We start from the raw sequence: 17,440 nt of genomic DNA, 5'->3' as shown, positions 1-17,440 counted from the left end.
TCACTGGAGACAGAAAGGATCTGAAACATGAGTGAGATTCTTCAGGTTTGGGGAAAAGGGGAGACCAGACAACCACAAGTTTCTAAAACAGAGGAGACAGGCAAGCTTGAGAGAATTATTGTTACTTTATTATCAATCCTCACAAACAACCAAGGGAATCTATGAACTAGAGAAGACAAGTTGTCCCACCTCGAGAAGACCAAACCAACTCAGCCCAGCCACTGGAGGACCTGGGTGCCCAAGACAGGGACTGGGAGAGGCGACCACCTCTAACTCTGGAACACACCTTTTGTTATATTTTGAGACAGGTTCTTGGTACATTATGTAGACCAACTTGGCCTTGAAACTTAAGACAACCCTCCTGGCCCTCCATCCCAATTTCTAGGATTACATGGTCCCTGGCATTGAAACTGCCTTTTTAGAAAAAAATTTTTGGCTGAGAGATGGCCCAGCCATTAAAGGCTAGGCTCATAGGCTCACAACCAAAAGACAAGAAATGAACAGTTCCACTAAAGTTTAACTTCTAAGAAAGCTGGGTGACAGCCTCTCCCTTCCCAAAGCCCAGGCTACAATCCTGATGAAGGCTCAGTGACCGAGGGCTGTTCTCAGTCCTTCGGGTTTGGCAGAGGTCCACTTCCACTGGGGTTCAAAGGCTCTGGGCCTCATACCCCTGCTGAAGCCCCGCCCCGTTCTGTTAGAGAAAGGGTTTAGTCCAAAAGGTTGCAAGCAGCTCTGACATCATGAAGCATGATGAAGCATGCTGCTCTTGCTAGGAACTCCGTCTCCAATGACAGCGTAAGTGAGCAGTGCCAGAGGGGTGCTAGGTGATAGTCATACTCCAGAACCAGCAGGTCCCTGACACTTGCTAGGACAGAAGCAGGACACAGTCCGGCCTACTTGCTTTAGAAAAATCTTTTGTCATTCAGACATGCCTTCTTGGGAAGCTGGCAGGTGACAAGTGGGCTTAGAGCAGGCACGTACACACCTCTGGGCTGCCATACCTCAGCCTCACTTGGGACCCAGGCACTCCACAATTCCACTCCCCTTCATGCCATCGAAAAAGAAGAAGTTGTTGTGAGGAGGGTCCCGCTGAGACAGGGCCTGGGGAAAAACAAGAGGGCTCAGCTTCAATATTAAGAGACATAACATTAAGTATTAAGAGAGAACAACAAATTGACAGGCCTTCTAAAAGTGGACTGGGAAAAATTAAATAAAAATTACAAAATAAGGGCCAAGAGGACTCTGGGTAAAAGCTTCTGCTAAGCCTGACATTCTGAGTTCAATCCCTGAACCCCCATGGCATAGAGAGAACTAACTCCTGCAAGTTGTCCTGTGACCTCCACATGTGACCTCCTCCATGCACCAAAAAAGGGGATTCAAGAGCCAGGGTGATGGCACAGGCCTCACCACTCAGCACTCAGGTCTGTGAGGCCAAGGCCAGTGAGGTCTACATAGTGCAGCCAGACACAGTGAGACCCTGCCTTAAACAAACAAAACCAAATCATACATAGAAGATTCAGGGCGGTGTTCCTCAACTGAGGCCAGGCTGCCTTTGTTCCCAGGAGTCACTAGCATGTCTAGAAACACATCTACCACCTCTTTCTTGTCCCCCTCCTCAGGGCACATTCTCAGTAGAAGGAGCTGTTGTTACCAGTGGGGGTGGGTGGAGGAAGAAGTACTGTCTGAGGATGCCAGAGACAGAACACTCCTAGAGCACTGACCCAAAGCAGAGGTGACCCATGTCTAGGCTGGCCTTGGTCTCCTGTGGTTCAGCCTGAGCAGCTGGAGCTGCAGATGCCGGTGCTGACGTGACTCACTGACACAGGGTTTGCTGTGCTGGCTGCTGCTTTCAGTACTGCCTCTACCACTGTGTGCACAAAGTCACGAACAGGGATGACTGACGCCTAAAGCTTGCCAGGACAGTGGCAACTAGAAGGGTGCAAGGAAGGAAGGAAGGAAGCGAAAGCTCATCTGCAGACTTTCACACTCGCCCTCTACCTCCTCCTCCTGTGTACTTTTTATAGGTTCCCAGAGAGAGGGCCTCAGATGCAGGCCCTCCTGCCAGCTGGCCAAAATGTTGTAAGCAGAGGGAGTGGAGGGGATGAAGGGACAGGGCACAGGGTGAACATGGGGCAAAAGGTAAAGTGCTTCCCGAGCAAGATGGGGTACGAGATTCCAAACACACCCAGCAACCAAGAATGTGGAGTGTGCTGACTGTCTGGGGTAAACAGAAACAAGATGCTGAGCAACAGCTGTGCCCGCCAGCAGGAAGGAGGGGGCAGCATTAGGACAGGGGTGCGCAGAAGCCATCACCAACAATGGTTCCAGGCCACCTGCCCCAACCTCCATTCTCCACACCCCCAGGACAAACTGCCACGCAGTCTCTGGACGGGTGTTGTTAGGGCGCCATCTGCAGGATAGCATCTCAAGAGATGCTGGGCTCTCTTACTTCTACAGCTCTGAGTCTAGAGTGTAGAAGCAAATAAGTTTAGTCCAGAGAGCCAGTCAGTGGGAGTGAAAAAGAGCCAACGTCCCCCTCGGTCTGAATTTACTTGCAGAGATGTGGGGAAGTCAGTCAGCCAGGCACACCTCTGTCCACAACAGACAAGGGCGAGCAGCTCCCAGAGACTCTAAGAGAAGAGTTGCCGTGGTGGTGCACGTCTGCAACCCCAGCACTCAGGAGGCTGAGGCACAAGGACTGAGTTTTCAAGGTCAGCATGGGTTACAGATTGAGACCCTGTCTGAAAAAAACAAAGGTTTCTAGGGACTGACCCAGGGGCCTTGGGTGTGCTAAGCACACACTTCACCACTGTTCCCTGCATAAGACAAATATAACAGTTGGGCAGATATCAAAGTCTCCAAAGGAAATAAAATCCATTTCAAAGTTTGCCAAAGTTTTAGCAACCCAAACACTCTAGAAAGACTACACTAGTTCTTAGACCTAGTCCTCTTCTGTATGTAAGGCATTAACTGCCTTACATAACATTAAGTCCCAGGTCACTGTAGAACCTCACGTAGCTGCTGGCAGAGCATATGCCCCCCAGACACTGAACTTACACCTTGGCTACAGATAGCCACAGCATTCCGAGTAAACAGGGGGCGCTCTGACACCACTGTGATGGGTGTAGGTTAGGAGGCCAGGCGCTGGCCTCTCTTCTGTTTCCCTCTTAAACTAGGATGATCTTGATCTACTCACACAGCTGACACAGCAGACAAAGTAGCAGCTATAGGAAGCAACCGAGGCCACTAGCTGGCTGGCCCATGGACAGGCTAGGTAGAAAGCCAGGGCATGCATCAAGGCTGAGGGCAGGGGATCAGGCAGGTCGGAGCCAGCCACCAGCCCTTGGCTCTATTAGTGCATAGTCAGGGCGCTGGGGTCAGCAGTGAGTTCCATCATGACTTTACCTTCACAATTTCCTGTGCCAAGATCCCTCCAACCACAGCACACACTGGGGCCATCTCAGAGAAGCAGTACCTAGAAGACAGACAAGTAAAACATAGCACCAGGGCATTGGGGGCTGTCCTGGATAAAAGTCCTAGCCAGAGGGCAGTGCTAGAACTGGCATCCAGGCGTGAAAATTAAATCTGACCCCAGGGGCTCCTTAAATGGGTGGGAAAGACCTTTAACTCTGGAAAGCACTTCACATGATTTTTTTTTTCAAAGTTGAAGGAAAGACTATCTCTGTGCTTCCTAAAAATAAGGCCCTACAAATACCAGATGTGTGAGTGCCCCAGCACATTCCCGCAATTCTCTCAGCACACAGGCAATGTGTTCTTCTGTATGCTATTCCCAGAACCATGGGCAAGCAGGTTGTGTTAACATGCAGAAGATGGAAACACGGGGTGCAGCACCAAGTCTTGATGACCCTCCTAGAAAGCAGCTCCTTCCTTCTGGGCCTGGCTTGAGTACTCAGAGGACACATCTCAGAGGAGACTGTCAGCTGACCCTCCAAAAACCACCATCGTGGGGTTCAAAACACATTTAGCTATAGGTTCCCAAAGGAAGCTGCCCAGCTAGTTCCCAGCCCACAGCACAGAGGGGTCAGTTAGAGGAGCAAACTGGGGCAGCAGCAGGCCACCCTGACCCTTTTACATGGGTACGCATGCCTTCTAGACAATTTTAAAGGCATACCACCCACACACATATAATGTAAACTCAACTACCAACACCCACCCATTCTGTGACCTGGTAAGTCAATGATAAGTGTTTAAACTGCCATCAAGGAACCATGCACAAACCATCCAAAGGCTCTGCTGCATATTAAAGAGACCCATCCCATATGGCACAGTAAACCCGAGGCATAGACGACCAAGTGTGGTAACAACGTTCCTTTTATCATAAAACAAAACCAAAAACAAGACTACACAGCTCAAGTTGGCCCCAACCCTCAGAATGCTCCCGGCTTTAGTCTCAGGAGTACTAGGACTGAGAGTGAGGAAGTGAGCAGCACTCCCACGCCGCCGTCTTTCTGTTCACTCTCATGGTGCTGGGGACTAATCCAGGGTCTGGTGCATGCCAGGCAGGTGCTCTGCCAGAGATACACCCTTTGCCCTCTTCTTACCTTCTGAGACGAGACCTCACTAAACTGTCCAAGCAGGCCTTGAACTTGTGATCTTCCTGCTTTTGCCTCCTGAGCACCTGACATTACAGGACATGCTACCACAGCCAGCTTGTTAAACAAACAAAACCACTCACACACCTACATTCTGCCTGTTACACCCTACAGTATTTTGCTTTTTTCCTCCTCAAAAGTACTGTTTTAGGCTGTGGTGGCGCATGTCTTTAGCCCCAGCACTGGGAGGCAGAGGCAGGTGGTTCTCTGTGAATTCTAGAACAGTCAGGTCTACTGGAGAGTATACAGACATGAAGACCTGAGTTTATCCCCAGAACCCATGTGATAGCTAGGCATGATGGAGACAAGATGATACTTAGGGCTTTCTGGCTAGCTAGTTTAACCAATGAGCAACCTCCAGGTTCGGTGAGAGACTCTGTCTTAGAAACATAAGATGGAGAATGACTAAGGAAGATACCCCAATTCAACCTTTGGTCTCCACATCCATAGGAAAGCACATGTATGGGCACCTACCCATAGACGTACAAACCTGTCAGTTGGGGCTGGGGCTGTAGCTTAGTGGTATAGCATGTGCTTAGTGTGTTTGAGTCCTTTAAGTCAGTCTCTAGCACCAAAAAGAAAAAGCAAAAAAATAAATCCAAAAGAACAAAAACCAAAAATCCCAGAAAGTTCACAAAGGATGACATGGATAGGTAAGAGGTTAAAATGGTCTCTCTAGAGTCCTGGTTAGCCTTGAACTCGAGGCAATGCTCTTCCCTCTGCCTCGAAAGTTGATGGGAGGACAGGTATGTGCTGAATGTCTGATGCCTAGGACAAATAGTACACGATTCCACTTACATGAGAGATTTAGGACAGAGTGCACTGGAGGCCCCAGGAGCAGGAGGAACAAGATAGGTAGGTAGTCGATGATAATGGTTGTGCAACAGTGAGAGCAGAATTAATGCCAAGGAATGGCATACCCAAAAATGGTTAAAATGGGGCTAAGAGCACTTGCTGTTCTTGCAGAGGATCTGGGTTCTATTCCCAGCACCACACAATAGCTCATAACCACCTGTTATGCCCAGTTCCAGAGCATCTGACACCCTCCTCTGGCCTGTGTGCTCCTTGCACACACATCGTGCAGACAACATGCAGGCAAACATCCACACACATGAAGTATAAGTAAACAAAACAAAACAAAACAAACCACTAAACAAAACAAAGGCTAGAGTGAGGCCAGGGAGATGACTCGGCGTGTAAAGGCACAGACCTGGTGACTTGAGTTCAATCCCTGGAACTCAATAAAGGTGGAAAGAGAAGGGACTCCACAGGTATTCTCTGACCTCCAGACACACTATGGCACATGTATCCTACTCTCCCGTCATCACATACTAACACACCTAAAACAAATGGCTAAAAGGCCAAATTAGAAAAAATCATTACTGACTTTACTCATTTACATCTCTATTTACTAATGTGAACGTGCCACAGCGTCAGTAGAGGTCAGAGGACAACTTGCAGAAGGCTGGGTTTCTTCTTTCACTATGTGGCCATAGGCACTGAACTCAGGTTGACAGGGCGGTGGCGGCAAGTGCTCTACCCCATAAGCTCATCGTCCCAGCCCAAGATGGCTAATTTTGTCATGCATACTTTACTATCAATTTGTTTTGAAACACGATCTCATATAACCCAGGCTAGCTTCAAACATGCTACATAGTAGAAGAGGGCTCTGAACTCCTGATCCTTTTAATTTTTAAAAAAATACAATATCAATTATTTTGTACATAAAGTTATGAACATTTGTTTATGAAGTGCGGACACTATAAACACACCCTAATAAAGTAAGTGATGGTTAAATTAATAGCTATACATCCAGGCAGCTTAATAACAAGTATGTACAAGTAACAAGCGGATGTACAAGTAACAGAGATCTGGTTAGTAACATAAATAAGCTGTAGGGTATACTGTAAAGAGGCAATTGAAGAATACCTATCATAATATTTAAACAATAGAAAAAAAATTATCTGTGAGCCCAGACCCAAAGATGTTAGCAGCAGCTAAACAGGCCATCTTTTCTCATCAGAAAAGCAATAAGGCTCTTTGAGGAGAGAGCACTCCAAACAAGACGGTGAGTGGCACAGGCCAGATGAAGGACAGACAGGTAAGCATAGCTGTCCCTGCTCAGCAGCACTATCAAGCAATTTGTAAGGGGTAGCTCAGCTGAGAGCGGGAGACAGTTCCTCGATCACAGCCCTATCCTATGCCCTAGCCTGCCAGCAGACAGGTTTCAAGAGGCCTCTGAACACCTCTTACTTAGAAGGCAATAGGAGAAGCAGCTGGACACACAGAACCTAGACAGGGGATGCGGTTTCTACAGGGGGTAGGCAGGAAGAGAAGGGCCAGCCAGTAGCTCATTAGGCCAGGAATAGCCTGTCCCTTCTGTTGTCTGGTGAGATATAAACAGCCAGTTCATCACCATAAATGCTCAAATTAGTCAATTAGCTGTATGTCCACTGACTGCCTGGGTGGGTCTGTTGGAGAAGCTTGGTGGGACTGAGTACTCCTCAGGCTCTGAAGTACAGAGCCAGCAATGCCTGCTCCTCGTGTTCTGGTCCTTCCTACAGCAGGAGCAGAGTGCCAAGCGTGCAGTGCTGCCAGGCCTGCTCTTTTGTGTCACTCTTGTCAAAGTACCTCAGAGACGGCTTTCCTAGCTGTGGAGGACAGCCTTTTAGTTCACAGCTGCACAGGGAGTTAAAGACCAATGGTGCTCCTACATGGGTGATGCTGGCTAGGGTGGGTATGAGGAGCCCAGAAAGAGAGAAGGCTCTAGGAAGAAGGGACTCTCTGACCAACTGCACTGCGGGAAGGAACCTGGAAGCAGTATGGGCTAACAGACATAGCTGTGCAGAAAGACCTCCGTGCAGGGGACCAGTCACTGCTTCCCTGAACTTCTACCCCTTGCCTACAAACTGCATTGCTTTGAGGACTAAGGCAGATCATGAGCTCACTGAGCAACTGTCCTGTTGCAGAAAGCTGCTCAGAAACTGCAGCAAATAAACTGCGCACAATTCCTAGGGCTACAGCTTGGAGGCTCAGGGGTTGAGGGGCGGGGCAGAGAGGGTCAGCTCAAGTGTGCCCAAGATGGCAGAGCAGCCTGGAAGGAACTCAGGGCTACTTGTCCACAACATCCCAAGCCTGACTGTGTGAGAGCTGGAGACTGCCAAGGCTAGAGCTTCCCAGAGCCTGAGGACTGGATCTGAGGTCTCTACTGAAATATACCTGCCGCTGGATGACAAAAAACTACCCCAATATTTACCAAGTGACCAGTTGCACCTTTAGACCCAGCAATTCGCTCCTTATTCATTCACCCTGTAGCTGAATCTGGACAGTGTGCGACCCAAGGAGACACAGTACAGCATTACACAGCTAAGACTGAACACAAGGCCAGCAAGCAGGGAAAAGCTGTAAGTGCTCCACATGCTGGGATCTCCACCCTGTGACAGGTGAGGAAATGACGCACTGATGAATCTTCACACAGGACAGAGTGAGACAGAAAGGCCCAGAACGTGCTAACAGACCACATCGCACCTTCAATTTCAAACCACATGAAAACCAAACCTACAAGTCTTCGCTTCTCTTGCAGTGTTGGTTATAGCACTGGTAGGTGGTTTATGCAGCTGGCAAATGTGGTACAGGAGTCCCCTTTGAGGCTTTGGGTCTCCATAAAGACAAACACCAAAACCAGCTGTCTGTCTGTCTGTTCAGATACCAACCTGACAAAGTCATCGGGAAGCAGGTCAGGACTGACGCCCAGTGAGTCAAGCACATCATTTCGTATCTGCAGCAGCAGTTCAGCATCCTCACTGTAGCTCTCAGAACTGGGATCTCTCCCTTTATCTGTGCGGAATTTCAGCAGCACTGGGAAAGGGGAAAAGGAGGTTAGAGAGCCAATCTTATAATGAATGCTCTGATCTCACTTTAAAATCTCAATAGAAGGAAAACCCAAAATATCTTTTTTTAATATTTACCTATAGGAAATAATACATTAATCAAAATGCAGGCCAAGTGAAAGGTAATACACTTTTTTTTACCCATCCAACAAATGCAGCCAGAAAGGCAACTATAGCAGTACAATAACTAAATTTTCTGTGACAAGTGCTCAGAAAGTAAAATGGGATCTGACCCAGGTCAAAGTCAGGTAAGGCTTTCCTGAGGAGGAAACAAGTAAAATGCGTGTGGGCAGAAGAGGCCAGCAGAAGGCCCCGTTACTACGACCTGGAGGAGAGGTTGGGGTGGGAGGCCTGCATTCTAGGCATCAGTTCAAAGGGCTGCTTCAACCAGAAAGGATAGCCAAATACTCACTCACCAGGCAGGCAAGTTACTGCAAACAAACCTCCCTTAACACAAGAACCATGTCAACCTCCAGGAACCAAGGAAGCGGGGAAAGGTTCCAACCACGTCTCGGCACCAGGCTTATGTAAGGAGAACTTAGTCCAAATGAAGCAGTACTGATTGATACAAGCACTTTCTGCGGCTGCTGTACCGGCCCGCTGTCACCCGTGCACTTCTTCAAGCCAGAGCGACCACAGGGTCACAGTCTGCCCCATACCACAGGGTATTTCAGAGTGGAGGGAGACACGTCAATCAGCTTCATAGCCTAAACCTCCGGTGCTCTGCACAGCACTTACCTGGACAGGCACTTTACTGTTAGCTAGATACACTCATTTAAGTCTTAGCCCCACAGGGCAGAGGCTCTTCCTGAAGATAAAGGAGACTGGAAAGCTGAACCATCTCAGTTGCTCCAGGCTCTTAAAAATACAAGCATTTTGAACTTGACCCAACTAAAGAACTATTCCTTTCTCTTTTTTATTTTATTTTATTTTATTTATTTTATTTATTTTTTTTTGGTTTTTCGAGACAGAGTTTCTTTGTGTAGCTTTGCGCCTTTCCTGGAACTCACTTGGTAGCCCAGGCTGGCCTCGAGCTCCCAGAGATCCACCTGCCTCTGCCTCCCGAGTGCTGGGATTAAAGGCGTGCGCCACCACCGCCCGGCTCCTTTTTCTTTTTTAAATTAAGATTTTAAATTATGTATAAGTGTGTGTATGTGCATGTGGGCATGTACACATGACTGCAGGTTCCTGTGGAAGCTAGAGGTGTCTGATCCCCTGGAGTTACAGATGGCTCAGTCGCCTGAATTGGGTGCTGAGAAACTAACTCTGATCCTCTGGAAGAGTAGTAAGTACTCTTAACCCCTGAGGCATCTCTCTAGCTCCAGGGGTTTTTTTGTTTGTTTGTTTTTTCGAGACAGGGTTTCTCTGTAGTTTTGAACCTGTCCTGGATCTTGCTTTGTAGACCAGGCTGGCCTGGAACTCACAGAGACCCACCTGGCTCTGCCTCCTGAGTGCTGGGATTAAAGGCGTGCGCCCCAGGTTTTTTGATTTTCTTTTTTAAAGCACATCCTATTACTCTAAGACTGACAAACAGCTTGGCAAATGAGCACCCAAGACTGAGTCTCAGTTTCCAAGTAGCACAAATTCTTTTTTTTTTTTTTGGTTTTTTGAGACAAGGTTTCTCTGTGTAGCTTTGCGCCTTTTCCTGGAACTCACTTGGTAGCCCAGGCTGGCCTCGAACTCACAGAGATCCACCTGCCTCTGCCTCCCGAGTGCTGGGATTAAAGGCGTGCGCCACCACCGCCCGGCCACAAATTCTTTATTTGACCAGCCCCAGAGGCACTTACTTGGTGCCAGGCAGACCTAGGTATGAAAGTAAACTAGTGGGTAGGTCTTGATTTCTGCATCTGGAAAGCTTATGTTTGAGGCAACATTCATTAACAGAAAATTCACAGGGGCAATGGGCCTCCACCAAAGTCTGAGCAGGTAGAAGAAAAGACTATGATTTCTGGGGAGTCTCTACTGAAGGGTCTCCATTTCTCTGGCACCTCTTCTGTGTTGGAATTATTGCTCACTCGAGGTATTGTTTGTGGTCTGGTATGTCAGCCTCTCCAAGGGCATCACTGAACCCCTTAGTGCTGTCTGAGCACTTGACAAGCTAGAGGCCAGCCACCATGCACTGCCACGTGAGCTCGGCTTCTACTCACATACCAAATGTGCATGCAAGGAAGACACTTGATTTGGCATCTGGGGACTGGCTGGAGTGGCAGCTGCACTCTGTTATTCAGAAAGCCTCTTCCCCAATGTCCCACGAAAACAGAGAAACTCAGACACCAGACAGTCTAGCCACAGCAATTTCTCTGGGTGGCTCTTGCACATTGTCTGTGACTCCTGAGAAGACAGGGCACAACCCCCACAGTGTTGAACAAAGTCCAAACAGTGATAGACCCTGCTGTGTGTAAGGAGCCATGCTCAACAGCCTACACGTATCAGTATCTTCACAGGAGTAACCCGAGAGGATGGTGAGAGGAAGAAACATCCAGTGAGAGATGACTCAGTTAACTGCTAAGGGAAAAGGAACAGGAGTGTAAACGTAGGCCTACTTCTGGAATCCAAAAGTGGCAGAACCATGCAGGAATTTGGCACTAAAGGTCCCATGTGGTCTGGTCCTTTGCCGCACTGGACTACATTTTTGCAAGACGCATTTCCCAGATGGTCTTGAGTGCTCACAAAGGTAACATCCACTGCAAGTTACTACAGCAGAGGATGAGCAGAGGGAGCAGAACCCCTTGTCCATTTGTCTTCAGAGAGCAACATCAGCTTTGCCTCAAAGAAACCAGGTGGCACCAAGAGGAAGAGCAAAGGCAGAAGGCAGCGGCCTGGCCATTCCGGGTGCAGTCTGCCTGGATGAGGCCGGCAGGCTGGCACCGTGCACATACCTCACTGACCACATCTGAGGTACTCTCAGGGCCACTGGGAAGGCGGCCAACAGCAGGGCCACTTATTTGCAGTAAAGCAAACAGAAGCTGTCTTTTTTCCTCTTTTTCGAATGTCAGCACTCATTAGCAGAGGTGAAGGGGGCGGGAAGAAACTCATGTTCCAGAAAGGACTGACCCCAGCCCCTGACAAGTTCTTATTACATTCTGCTCTTTGTTCTGCTTTCTGAAGCTCTTAAACAGTCAGCCACACACGAGCACGGCTGTTGACTCTGCATTTCTGAAGCACACCTCCTCACCAGTTTGGGCTATAATTCGTTCAGATCAAACACTGGGATGGAGAACTGCTTTGCCAAAAGATGACTCATCGGATAACATAAAAACACTACAAAACGAGAGTTCTAAACTTGATTAACTTCATCGGAGCTATTTTACTCAGGTTGCCCAAGTACAGAAGGATGATGACATCTACTGATGAAGATAAACCGATGTCTCTGCTTAAGTTTAGGGCTAGTCCATGTGATGAAAAAGACAAACTTTGCAAATAAGTTTCTGCCAGGCAGTGGTGGCACACACCTTTAATCCCACCACTCAGGGAGGCAGAGGTGGAAATCTCTGAGTTCAAGGCCAGCCAGGTCTACATAGTGTGTTCCAGGACAGTCAGGGCTACACAGAGAAACCCTATCTAGAAAAACAAAACCAAACAATTTTTTTTCATGTTATTACAGAGAATCTGTGTGTATGTGAACATAATACAATTTCTACAAACATATCTAAATATACACAAACTTTTCATCTGAATTCAGAACATCAGCTCAGTGCTACCAGCAGTTGTGGTCACATAGTTAGAAGAACACTGGTAAGTTCACATTCAAGTTTAGCCTGGGTTACACAGTGAGATGCTGTCTCAAAAGCCAAAAATAAATAAAATGTTATTATGACAGGGGCTAGGGATGTGCCCAGCAATAATGTATTTATCCAGCAGGGGCCAGGCTCTGGGTTCCATCCCCAGCACAGAAGCAAGAACCAGTCAGTCAAATACTGTATTTAATGTGATCACCAAAGCCACCCAAAACTAAGCAGCACACACACAAGTATTTATTTAATAGAAGACAATTGGATGTCACAAACTAGCCCCAACACAAGCTTCAAAACTGGCTCAACTGAAGGTAGAGAGCTTGAACTTGTATCAAAATCCCCTTTTCTGGGCAGACAACGTGGCCTCATCTTCCTAGTGCTCTCTGAGGTAAGAAACTCATCCATCCCCAACTGGCTCACTTAGGAAAGCTTCCTTCATTTGTTTTTTACATACAGAGTGTCATTATGATACCCAGGCCAGTCTTAAACTCATCTACCAGTGATTCCCCTGCCTCAGCCTTCTCAGTGCTGGAACTAGAGTTGGGAAGCAAGCACACATTTCCAACAGGCTAACTGATATTCTCTGTCTTCCAATAAGATTTTACCATGCAGCCCAGGCTGGCCTAGACCTCTGGTCCTAATTCGTCTTCCATGCTGTGGGATGTATGGCAAATGTGTTGCTGATTAATCAATAAAATACTGATTGGCCGTTGGCTAGGCAGGAAGTATAGGCGGGGCAAGGAGGAGAATAAAGCTGGGAAGTGGAAGGCTGAGTCAGAGAGACACTGCCAGCCGCCATGATGAGAAACAGCTTGTGAAGATGCCGGTAAGCCACGAGCCATGTGGCAAGGTATAGATTAAAGGAAATGGATTAATTTAAGCTGTAAGAACAGTTAGCAAGAAGCCTGCCACGGCCATACAGTTTGAAAGCAACATAAGTCTCTGTGTTTACTTTTTCGGGTCTGAGAGGCTGTGGGACTGGCAGGTGAAAGAGATATATCCTGACTGTGGGCCAGGCAGGAAAACTCCAGCTACACTTCCAAGTAACTAGGAATGCAGGCCTATATACTACCACACTGGGTCTCCTCCAATAGCTATCTATCTAAGGGAAGACTACAGGCCTAACATTGAAAAATCACCCATTCAGTCCACGTGTGCTGAGTGGTGCTCAGGCCAGTGCTGGGCAGGAAGAACAAACAGAATGCTCCCCCTCCCCAGAGGATTCTCAAAAGGGTGACCAACAAAAACCACACAGGGACTAGCATGGCCAACTCCAGAAGCTCTGAAAGCCTACTGGTGCCAGGGAATGCTTTTCTCAGCAGCCAGTCTCGCCCACTGGCAGAGCCACACATGCTTAGTTCCTTCTGCTAGGCTGCATCTTCTCTGTGCCAAGGTCATCTCGGGCCCAGAGAGCTGGCAAGTTAGAAGGTAGCACAGAATACCAATGAACAGCCACATGGCTAAAGTCTCTTTTGGAAAACTGGACACTCAAGAACACTTAGTCAAGGTATTTAAGCCCCAAGGATAGTGTGTGGTTCAGTGTGAACACACCAAAAAGATGTCTGCCAGTTCTGTCACTCCCTCCCCAACAGTGTGGTATCCTAACCCACATGCCCCCTAGAGCAGCCAGCACTGGCTCTGGTTACTTATTTAACTGTGTTACAAGTAGATTTAGCCCCTTTCCTTTCTTTTTTCTGTTTCACTCTTTTCACCTCAGTTTCTCTTTCTTTTTTCTTTAAGATGGTGTTAGCTGGATGGTAGTAGCGCATACACACCTTTAATCCCAGCACTCGGGAGGTAGAGTCCAGCCTGGTCTACAGAGCAAGTTCCAGGACAGCCAGGACTACACAGGGAAACCTTGTCTTGAAACAAACCAACAAAAAAACAACACAAGGGATTGGAGAGATGGCTCAAGTGGTTAAGGGTGCTGATGCTCTTCCAGAGGATCCAGGACTCACAACCCCCAGTTCCAGGGGAATATGATATCCTCTCCTAGCCTCCAAGGACACTGTGCATGCCTGTAATCCCACAACTCTGGAGATAGAGGCAGAACTTCAAAACAAAGAAACAAGCAGCCCTTTGAGTGGCATAGGTCTATAACCCCATCATTTAGGAGGTGAAGGCAGGACCATTACAAGTCCAAGGTCATCTTTTACTACATAATAGTTAATGCCAGCCTGGACTACAGGAGACCCTGCCTCAAATAACCCAAAACCACATCTCTTGGAGGCCAATGTTGTACCTGAAGCTCAGAGGTAGTAGGACACAGCTTGTGGCAGAGGACAGGGGTCCCTGGAGGCTACTATGAGCTGGTGGCCTCTCTTCATCTACTCAGATCAGTGCCCAGTGTTTTCCTATTGACCTCAAGTCCAGTCTCAGCAGCATCAGTCCATGCATATGTATACTTATTTCATTAACACTCTCTGAGCCCAGGTCTCTAGCCCAGGCCTCAGATGGGGTCCCTACAATTGACAAATTGAGGTAGATCACTGAGTCTACTCTGAGAAAAAAGATAAAGAAATAATAAGATAAATGGGTAGATAATTTAATCTACTCTAAAAAGAAAAAGGGGAAGATATAAAAATGACAAAAGGTAGAAATTAAATCTTTTAAAAAGGAACTACTTGTTTTACATAGGATAAGTAAAGAATTTTTTGTCTGAGTTTATCAAATGTTACTGGACTGGACATTGTTATATATTAATGGAGTTTTTTTTTTTTTTTTTGGTCTGAATCTGTCAAATGTTAATGGACTAGACATCATTAATGTATTCTTGACTGTGTATATTGTATACACTTATTGGATATAATTTTTCTTGTATTAGTTATAAGCTTTTTTAATTTTAGACAAAAAGAGAGGAAATGTGGTAGTATTGTGTTCCCCAAAATAATGTGTACCCTAATAAACTTATCTGGGGTCAGAGAACAGAAAAGCCACTAGATACTTAGGATAGGCAGTGGTAGCACACACCTTTAATCCTAGCATTGCAGAGGCAGAAATCCATCTGTTCAAGGATACAGTCAAGCATGGTGACTCACGCCTTTAATCCCAGAAAGCCAGCCTTTAATCCCAGGGAGTGATGGTAGAAAGCAGAAAGGTATATAAGGCGTGAGGACCAGAAACTAGAAGCATTTGGCTGGATAAGCTTTTAGGTTTTGAGCAGCACAGTTCAGCTGAGAGCCATTCGGATATGAGGACACAGAAGCTTCCAGTCTGAGGGAAACAAGACCAGCTGAGAAGTTGGCCAGGTGAGGTGGCTGTGGCTTGTTCTGTCTCTCTGATCTTCCAGTGTTCACCACAATACTTGGCTCCGGGTTTGTTTTATTAATAAAGACTCTTTAAGATTTCCTGCTACAACAAATGACGTACTTACTAGCCCCTGCTTGATGCCAGAGCCACAGTGGTCTTCCTGAAGACACTCAGATGCCCTGTGTGAGCTCCAAGTCCTGCCCACAGCTCCCCACAGCTTCCCTAAGTGTTCACATGATAAAGCCTGGGTTCCTAGCCTGCATGACTGGGAGGCCAGCAGGCTGTTGAAGGTAGACCTGATAGGGATTATGGAATCCAAATCTCCTCCTCCTTTGCTTCCTGACTATGACAACCGTGACAGGTTTTGCTCAGCTATGTACATCCACGGTGGTATCCTCGGTCAGTTCCAAGAGACTGGACCCTCCCACACAAACTTTTTTTGTTGTTGTTGAGAGGATCACATTATGCAGCCCTGATGGTCACAAACTGACTAGGCAGGCCACAGTGGCCCAGAACTTGCAGTTTTCCTCCTGCCTATACCTCCCCAGTACCACCATACTAGGATCTTTTTCTCTAAACAGTTTACTGCCTCACGTTATTTGTTATAACGACAGAAAGCTAGCTCTTCACCCTTTCATCCCTCCAATAAAACTTCATCAACGCCCTTATGATGAATCAGCTCAAAAGAGAGAAAGACACCGTCTCTCACTGTCAGTCTCTCACTCGCTTTTGAAAAACTTCCAGACAGCCACATGAAAGCTGTTGATGGGTTAAGGAGAAGACCAATTCTCAGAAATGACTCAAAATAAGATGCCCTTTTTTGCCTATCAAATTACACTGAGATTACTCAAGCAAAAGGCAGAGGACCTGCATCTCATCTAGTGCTCAGCAGAGGCAGGAGCGCTCAGTGAATCACACAAAACATGCTAATAAGAACCTACAATAGAAGCTCTAGGAGCACCACGAGCTAGAGGCCTAGGCTAGTCAGGAGTACCAGACTTTCAAAAGATTCTTCACACAAGGTCATGTCATAGCACTTGACTGATTATGCACAAATGTTCACCACCACGTTATTTATACCACAGTAAACCTGGGACTAATCTCAGTAATAAGATGCTAACTATGAACAGAACAGAGTATCCTGCAGCTACTAAAATCTTCAAGCTAAAATTTTAGTTACATTTCTATCAACAATTGGATTAAAATCTATGATACTCCCATTCAAATTCCAGTCTCTGCCAGAGACGATTTTTCTGTCTATAAATGATTCCTGAGTGACTCTTACCTTTAATGGGGACATTCTAACTAGCATAAAAAGATCGTAATTAATGAAGGAAACAAAACCAAACAAAACAGAGGCAAACACAAAGGCGAGTAGTGTGAGCCCACGGGCTGTGTCCAGCCTGGCCAGTGCACAACAGTCACACAACTACTATGACAGGCCTCTGCACTCAGCCCAGTTTGCCTGGTCACAAGTAGCAGGGAAAGAGAGTCTTTTCTCCAGCCCAGCACTTGAGTGGCACGTGGCCTTGAATCTGGGCATCTGCTGCTCTCTGCCCACCACACTTGAGAGGGAAGATGGCACAGGACATTCCCGTGACTACTATCTGACAGTCAGAGAAAAGATGTGAGGCTCTAACAACGGCTGCAGCTGGGCCTGGGGCTTGTCCACAGCTCACAGGCAGATGCTGGGAAGTGGGGGCAGGGGACATGACCTGCAAAGAAAAAACAAAGCAAGTGGCTGACAATGTGGCTCATTATTGTATCTGACTGTGGTAGGTCTCAGTTTTCCCATCTTTGAAAACGGTGTAAGACAAGGTCCCAGAGTTCCTGAAGTTCAGATAAAAGAATGGTCCCTTCCATTGGCAGCATTCAGAGTCTCACAATCGGGGTCACTGAACAGTCTCACGGTACTTTTGAGGTGATGCTTAAACAGGTACTGGGGACACAAGCT

At 47.2% G+C, this 17,440-nt stretch overlaps 1 protein-coding gene across 1 annotated transcript in view; it reads right to left on the bottom strand.

The window, feature by feature from the left end:
• Nucleotides 1-634: 634 nt before the first annotated feature.
• Sae1 (SUMO1 activating enzyme subunit 1) overlaps nt 635-17,440 on the bottom strand; it is a 56,369-nt gene continuing 39,563 nt past the window's right edge. The window contains exons 7-9 of the mRNA XM_059281261.1: nt 8,327-8,471; nt 3,406-3,475; nt 635-1,101 (exon numbers count right to left, since the gene is read on the bottom strand). Of these exons, the coding sequence (XP_059137244.1) occupies nt 1,009-1,101; nt 3,406-3,475; nt 8,327-8,471 (308 nt within the window). The 3' untranslated portion in view covers nt 635-1,008. The remainder of the gene's footprint in view (nt 1,102-3,405; nt 3,476-8,326; nt 8,472-17,440) is intronic.

Source organism: Peromyscus eremicus, chromosome 1, assembly GCF_949786415.1.
Source record: "Peromyscus eremicus chromosome 1, PerEre_H2_v1, whole genome shotgun sequence".
In the NCBI taxonomy this organism is placed as follows: domain Eukaryota; kingdom Metazoa; phylum Chordata; class Mammalia; order Rodentia; family Cricetidae; genus Peromyscus; species Peromyscus eremicus.
The sequence above is the reverse complement of the archived record's forward strand: the minus strand, read 5'-3'. Positions and strand labels throughout refer to the sequence as shown.